The sequence below is a fragment of the Entamoeba invadens genome, assembly GCF_000330505.1.
Source record: "Entamoeba invadens IP1 unplaced genomic scaffold scaff_1105074724328, whole genome shotgun sequence".
NCBI lineage: Eukaryota > Evosea > Mastigamoebida > Endamoebidae > Entamoeba > Entamoeba invadens.
Window position 1 is genome coordinate 90,342 of NW_004440100.1, and position 7,537 is coordinate 97,878.

Consider the following 7,537-nt stretch of genomic DNA (forward strand, 5'->3'; position numbering starts at 1 on the left):
ACGAATCCAACACCTTTTCCGTATTTGCATCGACTTCATCGGGTGCGGGGAAGTCAGCCAACACCATCGGTTGTATTTGTGGCAATTCAAAGAGTTTGAGAATAAGGTTTAAGACACCATTCAAGAATTGGTGTTGTGGGTTTCTTAATACAAAGTCGATGGCACTCGACCACAAGTCAACAACAGTTTGGATCGTTTCTAAGGAGAATTCAGACGCTTTGGACTCCGTTTCTAAAACTTGGTGGAACTTCTTCAGTTGTGTCTCAAGACCATCTTCGGGATTACTAAGTGTAAAAAGTTTCGACTTTCCTCCTTTAATTTCGTTCAACGTTTTTGTCAGTTTCTTGCTGCTTTTCTGAACAGTCTTTGCGGTCGGCGACTTCGACATTGCTTGAGACTTTTCAGTTCTCAGTTGCTTCGTTTTTTGACTCATTTTCAAGAAACAGACTTGCTTGTGGTTAGTTTTTTTATGGTTTTTTATAGTTTAAAATTGGTTCTATTGTTTGAATATTTAAAGAACTTCTTTAAGACAGATTTTACCTATATATACAACAGAAAGGCATTATTGTATAGTTGTTTTATAATAAAAAATATTATTGTTAATAGCTTTAAGCTACTTGAACTTGCTCTTTAAGTTAAATATACAACAGGCAAACTGTTATTCTGATGTTCTTGGTATACAAGAATTATTCAATTAGTGTTATAAACATTTAATTTGATATTATAAAACACAAACACCATTAAAATCACTATTTTTTATAATAGCTTTAATTAATAGATTTTAAAAAATTGGATTTTTTTTTGTAAAAAACTTTATATTATTTTTAATTAAAGCAAATCTGATAAAAATAAAGGAAAAAAAATAACTTATTTTATACTATAATTTATAGCTCAATTGCTTTTTTATTCATTGATAAAACTATTAACAAAATGTAATACATAATTAATAATCAAAACAATTTGTTTTTTTATAATTATTATAAATTTTATATACAGTAAAACCTCCCAAGAGCGGAACCTCTGAAGAGCGGTTTCTCCCAAGAGCGGGCATTTTTTAGACTGAAACTAAAAATAGAGTTCTCTATCGAGCGGTAATTAAGGTTTGATTGGCTAAAAATGCCCGCTCTTGAGAGGTCTTACTGTATATACAAACCCAAAAAAATACTTTTTTAACAGGCCAAAATAACAAAATAAAAATTCAATTGTTGAAAAGATCTCAATTACTTCTTTGATCTGTTGATTAAAAACGTACGACTTGCAACTCAAGTAACGACTTGTGCTTGCCAAATGTTCTGATTGGAAGTCTAGTTTAATCAGTAACAGCTTCTCAATTTGTTATAACGGAAGAAATCTCTGAAATCTAATAATTAAACAAACCCAAATACCTTTCGTGTACTTTCTTTGATAAATTTTTGTTTAAATTGTATTTTTTTATTTTTTTTAAACTTAAAATTAACTATTTTTTGATTTTAACTTAAAAGCATTGAAATACCCAATTAAAACGGGTATTTATATGGCAAGCAAAACATAAAATGAATTCACAAAATCGAACACAATTTGAATTTTTAATTACCAAATACTGCAAAATGCCTTTAAAACACTTCGGAATAAATTGCAGACATTTCGGGAAGAATAGGACATCCCAAAACTGTGAAAAATCATAATATAGTGATGAGAGTCATTGGCACATGTTTTTTGTGTTTGTGCTGTTTGTCATTGGCCGCAACGAAGGGAGGGGGGTTGTATGACGCAAACGAGTTTATAGACGATTTAGTATCATTAGACGTTGCGGAAGAAGAGACAATGGGCGAGTTTGAGTTGGAGAATGATTTAGAAAGTGAGTTGGACGATTTCGACGATTTTGCAGACGACATCAATTACAGAGCCTTTCATCAGAAATCCAAAATGAGTCAGTTGGCATACCAACGCGCGCTTAGACGTCGTCGAATAGCTAAACGCAGACAAATAGCGTTTGCGCGAGCAAGGCGTATTCGAATGAAACGCAACCAAAAACGCCTTTTAAAGGCTGCAGCGAAGAAGGTGCAAAAAAAGAAGAAGAATACAACCAAAACCGAGAATTTCAAGCGATTGTCAAAACGAACGCAAAGGCGTATTCGCAAGCAAAAAGCTCTTAAAAAGCTGAACAAGAAGGATTTAATGAAAGCAAGAAAAATTAAACAAACCAAACGTATAGGACAAAAGTTAAGTCGACAAGAAGTCAAATTACAACAAGCGATTAGTGTACTACAAAAAATCAAACATCCCAATTTGTCTGAGAAGTCGCTACTTAAGAGACTTGTAAATCAGAAACGACTTGTGACATCTGCACGTAAAAGAGTTGAAAAGATGGAAAAACAACGAGAACTACAGAAACACGCTGAAAAAGTGAGAAAAGCAACTTTACAGAAGAAAATTGCACAACAACAGAAGTCAAGAAAACAACGAGAAAAGGCCATGAATGAACGAACGGCTAAACTTAGGAAGAGAATCGAACTCATCAAGAAGCGTCGTGCAGCTCTACTCAAAAGAAAAGAACACGAAAGAATGCAAAGAGAAAAGAATACCCTACGGAGAATCAATTTGGCGAAGCGAATTGCACAGAGAAAGAGACTCTTGCGAAGTCGTGAATTGCAGAGGAAATTAAAGAGGCAAAAAGCACTTCAAAATCGACTGATTCAAAGACATAAAAACTACATCCAACGAATGGCACAGAAAAAACAGCAACCACCAAACCTCAAACAAGTAGTTGAAGATGGAAGAAGAAATCAAATGATGAGAAACGCACAAGAGGCATTTAGTAGAACTTCAAAAGAAAAGAATTTGAGGGAAAGAGTCGAAAGTGAGAAAGAGCGACATCTCCGTGAAATCAACGAACTCAACTTATTGAAACAAATGAGTCAAGAAGAGGTTGAGGGACTTGGAAAGGGGGTGGCGCAATCAATCCAAAAACTGAGAAAAGAGTTAAAGAAGTTGTCGAGCGAAAAAAAGGTTCAAATCCAACAACAAATCGATGCGATCAGAATGCTCAGCGACAAGAAGAGAGTCAAGTTCTTGAAATCACTCGACGTGTTGATGGACCAAGCTCTCACAAAAGAAAGAAAAACCGTCGATCCTCTCGACGTCTTCACAAGAGACGGCAAAAACGCGGAGTTGGTGAGAATCGCACGACTCAGAAACAAAGTTTTGAACCAACTCGATATGATAAAAGTCTAATTATTTTGAAAACATTCAATTTTTGAGGTTTTTCGCGTCGAACTACAAAATATCTTTTTTAGATACAAAACGTCAAAATTCTTTCCACCACTTTTTTGTTCGATTTAAAAAACATTTGAAACTCGAAACTGTGATTTGAAGGATGAACGTCTTAATACCACTTGGAACGGGCGCAGGTAAAGCAACTGCTTTTCGGAACGTTTGTATTACAATAATATTATATTATTATAACACTCTTACACTCTAATGTAACATGAAGTGTAACAAACAGACAACATCAAATGTTATTCAACTTGATAATGGGAAAATGGTACTGATAGATTGTGGAGATGTTTGTAACTTGCTTCAAATTAATAACATTCATAAAGAAGGGAATTTTGAACGCATTGACTAAGATGGGAACACCACTCAAAAATATTGAGGCGATATTTATCACCCATTTACACTCCGACCACGTCGGTGGAATCATTTCCTTTTTGTTCAATTTTGTGTTGGAGTCTTGCCATGTATTTGCACCAAAGGGTCTTAATCTTCTCATAGAAACATTCAAATTCATTAGTCAATCGACTATCCCGCCGAGTGTCTATATTCATGAACTCGAATTTGTCGACGCGGAAAACATAGCGACTTTGTCGAATGGCATCAAAGTATCTGCAGTCACACTGCCACATGAGATTCAGTCGTTTGGTTTTATTTTTTTGGATAAAAGAGGGTTGGTGGTTGGAATTCTTGGCGACACAAAAGGAAGAGAGTTGAGTCAATTACACAAAGTTCATGTATTGGTTCATGAGTGCACCTATGGAATGGAGTCGACACTCAAATACATGCATTCGAACCCGAAAATTGCGGCTGAGTGCGCAGAAAGCGTTTTTGCAGATTACTTACTTTTAACACACTTCTCGCCGAGATATCAAACACTTCAGAGTATACAAAAAGAGACTGCAAAATTTACAGATGCGGAGGTTGTCATTTTAAATGATTTCCAGCCTTTTGATTTAAAAATAATTGATGTCTGATTTTATTTATTTTATTGGGAATAATCGGGATAACAGTTAAAAGGTATACAACATTTGAATTATTTGAATTTGCAAACAATACACGATATGTTATCTGTGCTGCCAAGGCTAAGAGAAACATCTTTAATAATATTTGCTATGACAGATGCGCGATAATCGGCATATTTTCTGACTAAATCAGCAACACATTCGTTGGACAAAACATCCCATACACCGTCACACGCTAACACTAAAAACATATCATTTGGCGTCTTTGTATACATCTTAACCTCAGGTATAAATGTATTTGCAGATTGATGTGTTGAGTCGCCCAAAGATCGTGATATCGCTAAATTTCCATTTGTCCGACTCCCAATAACATATCCCCCACACTCTCTGATCCGTTTGTACTCAAGTGGATTTGAAGGGCGGTGGTCTGTCGTCAACTGTTCAACGCAATCGTCACCAACAAGTAAACACCTGCAATCCCCTGCATTTGCGGTGTACACGTTGAGCTCAGTAGCCAAAACACACAGACATGTTGTTCCATCCTTCACTCCCATCTTAATAAGTTCCTCCTTGTGAGTTTTATATCCTTTAATAAATATTTCATGGACCTTAAGTAAAACAAACTTCATTCATATCTCTGAATGCCTGTGTCAAACCACCTTCAATTGTCTCAAACTGCTTGGTCAGACTATTCTCTAAAAACCCACCTAATTTTGCAGCCACAAGCCTCGCTGAAACAGACCCCGAGTGACCATCACAAACTACATAAAGCCTGTTTCCCTTCTTGATGTAGTTGTCAATGACTCCCATGAAGTCTTGCATCTCTTCTCTATATCCTTTACAATCTGCAATTCCAAAGTCATTCACAATATTAGTTTCTTCGAAAAGTTCACAAGTGACATCTTCAAATGGTTGTAACCTCCCAAATTCCGGTGTTGTGATAATTCCCTTTTCTCGATTTATCGTCGCAGATATGGAAGCTTTTGGCCGTTTGCATACGAATGGATCCATCAGTGGGTTTCCAGACAAATTGATTCGTTGAAGGTTATACAACGAAGTGCTCTCTTCAAAGAACTCGTATGGAATTTTAAGTAAAGGGTTACACGACAAATTGATATCCTTCAATGTTGTGCATTTTATTAAAGCATCAAACATGATAATTTGGTTGTTACTTAAGTCGATATTAAGAAGGGACACCATACTTAAATAGTCTGGTATCACTCTAATTGAGTTGGAAGCTACCATCAATTCCGTGAGTTGTGGTGGAAGGCGTGGTGGGAATTGGGAAAGTCTGTTATGATTCAACCCGAGTAACTTTAATTTAGGAAGGATGAGTAAAGACAATGGAAGTATAGTGATATAATTATAGTGGCACACCAACCTTTCCAAATTGGTCAGGGACGATATAACATTTTCTGGAATTGATGTGATGTGGTTGTAGGAAAAGTCGATTTCCCTCAAATTAGTCAACATGCTCACAAAATTTGGAATTTCAATAATTTTATTCGAAGCGATGCAAAGAACTCTGAGAGTGATTGGGAGTAATGGTACTGCTATCATTGCGTTTCCTGATAAATCAATTTTAGTGAGTGTGTAATTTGAGCACATTTGGATGGACGATAATTTGTTGTTTCTCAATACAAGAGAACGGATTGTTGTATTGAGTGGTGGAAGTGTTTTAAGGTTGTTATTTGACAGAGAGATGTCCCCAATAGATGGAATTGCTTTGATTGTATTCAATTTGACATTTTCCAATAAAAGTACATTCAATTTAGGTAAATCGGTCACTTCCGAAACAGTGCCGCCTTTGATAGTCAAGTGAATTAATTTTGGGAAATTGGCAAAAGAAAGTGTGTTTATTGTTAAGTTGTTGAGGGTTAACATCTTAAGAGAATTAGAAGAAAAGTTTAAAGACGTGAGAGCGTTGTTTTCAAAGTCGATTGAATTTAAGGAAGAAAGTGCAGAGAAATAGTTAGGTAACTCTGTTAATCCCAAGTATTGTCCAAGTAGCGTTTTCAAATTACTCAAATTAGTAATTTCTTTTGGAAACGATGGAATTTTGTTGCAGCTCACATTGAGATTTACTAACATTTTTAAGTGACAAAAAGCTTCTGGAAAATGGTCGAGGAAGTTATTATCTATTTCGATCTACATGTTACTATTTTGTTGTTTTAATAGATAACACAAAGACAAGAAAACAAACCCCAGTCACGGAAGTTAACACCGACATTTCAATTGGCACTTTATGAATTCGATTAACAGAAAGATAGATCGCTTTTAATTGAGTAAGTGACGAAATATGATGTGGAATTTCAGTGATTTGATTCTGTGAAAAGTTGAGATAAGTCAAGTGAATCAAGGAAAACACTTGTTGCGGTATCTCTACGAACTTATTTGCAGTGAACGATATTTTTCTCAATGAAGTTAATCTTGCAAATGACACTGGAAGTGTTTGTATAGCATTTGTGTTGAGAATGAGGTTCATTAATATTTTGAACTTTTCCATTGTAGGGAGTTCCTACATTTGAGTTTTCAACACGAACACGTAGAAAACAAACAGTAAAAGCGTTGACACTCAAATCAACAGTTGTGACTGAGCTCGAGATTTTTAACAATTCCGACGGAAACTTAACGAGTCCTTCCGCAGTTTGTTTGTATATTTTACCTGATGGTATTGACATAACACAATGGAATGTTAAAAGATTACAAGTAATTAATTGTTCGATTTATAGTATTTTTTATTCATTATATTGATAAAAAATAATAAAACTATTTATTATATTGAAAATAAATAAAATGGATGATTTGTGGTAATATCGCATCTGTTTTATTTTTAAACACAACTGATATGGTTTTGGAATAAAAAAACTTTATTTTTTTCTGTGTTATTAAGCCAATCAAAATTTGTATGAAATTGTTTTAACCAAATTGTTTTTTCTTTGTAAAATAACAATTGGCCGTGATGATTTTTATGGTTTTTCTTTTGAAGTTCTTTCAAGTTACAATCTAATATTTATTGCCTACAAAGTGATGAGTATATTAGAAGAAGTTGTGATTCCAGAAATTGAGAACGGAGAGGGGTTGTATGACACAGAAGAAAAACGGATTTTACTTGAAAGAGTAACAAAAATCAAACTGGACAACTGCAATTTGTTACAACACTTTGCTGAACTTGATACAAACTTTTCCATACAAATTTCAAAAATTAACGAGGAGATCGGTGTCGCCTTTAAAAATCTCAAGTTTTCATGCCAACACGAAGTCCTTGAGGAGTTCATGAATTATAAAAACGCAAGACTCATCACTCTCAATTACAACCG

General features: G+C 34.9%; 5 protein-coding genes across 5 annotated transcripts; 3 read left to right on the forward strand and 2 right to left on the reverse strand.

Annotated features, from left to right (window-relative positions):
* On the reverse strand, positions 1-388 carry EIN_316280 (hypothetical protein; the record flags this gene model as incomplete). Its single annotated transcript, XM_004253672.1, has 1 exon — positions 1-388. A coding segment is annotated over one exon (388 nt), but the record flags the coding sequence as incomplete, so codon positions are not given.
* A 1,415-nt stretch (positions 389-1,803) lies between these two features.
* EIN_316290 (meiosis-specific nuclear structural protein, putative) lies at positions 1,804-3,213 on the forward strand (the record flags this gene model as incomplete). The annotated part of the gene is made up of 1 exon (XM_004253673.1): positions 1,804-3,213. The coding sequence occupies one exon, from the start codon at positions 1,804-1,806 to the stop codon at positions 3,211-3,213; it is 1,410 nt and encodes a 469-aa protein (XP_004253721.1).
* Positions 3,214-3,355: 142 nt separating this feature from the next.
* On the forward strand, positions 3,356-4,229 carry EIN_316300 (zinc phosphodiesterase, putative; the record flags this gene model as incomplete). The annotated part of the gene is made up of 3 exons (XM_004253674.1): positions 3,356-3,412; positions 3,473-3,544; positions 3,585-4,229. 3 exons carry the CDS (start codon positions 3,356-3,358, stop codon positions 4,227-4,229), a joined length of 774 nt encoding a protein of 257 aa, XP_004253722.1.
* Positions 4,230-4,288: 59 nt separating this feature from the next.
* On the reverse strand, positions 4,289-6,898 carry EIN_316310 (PH domain leucine-rich repeat protein phosphatase, putative; the record flags this gene model as incomplete). Its single annotated transcript, XM_004253675.1, has 4 exons — positions 4,289-4,783; positions 4,842-6,365; positions 6,421-6,735; positions 6,776-6,898. The coding sequence occupies 4 exons, from the start codon at positions 6,896-6,898 to the stop codon at positions 4,289-4,291; spliced, it is 2,457 nt and encodes an 818-aa protein (XP_004253723.1).
* A 349-nt stretch (positions 6,899-7,247) lies between these two features.
* EIN_316320 (hypothetical protein) lies at positions 7,248-7,535 on the forward strand (the record flags this gene model as incomplete). Its single annotated transcript, XM_004253676.1, has 1 exon — positions 7,248-7,535. A coding segment is annotated over one exon (288 nt), but the record flags the coding sequence as incomplete, so codon positions are not given.
* Positions 7,536-7,537: the final 2 nt, after the last annotated feature.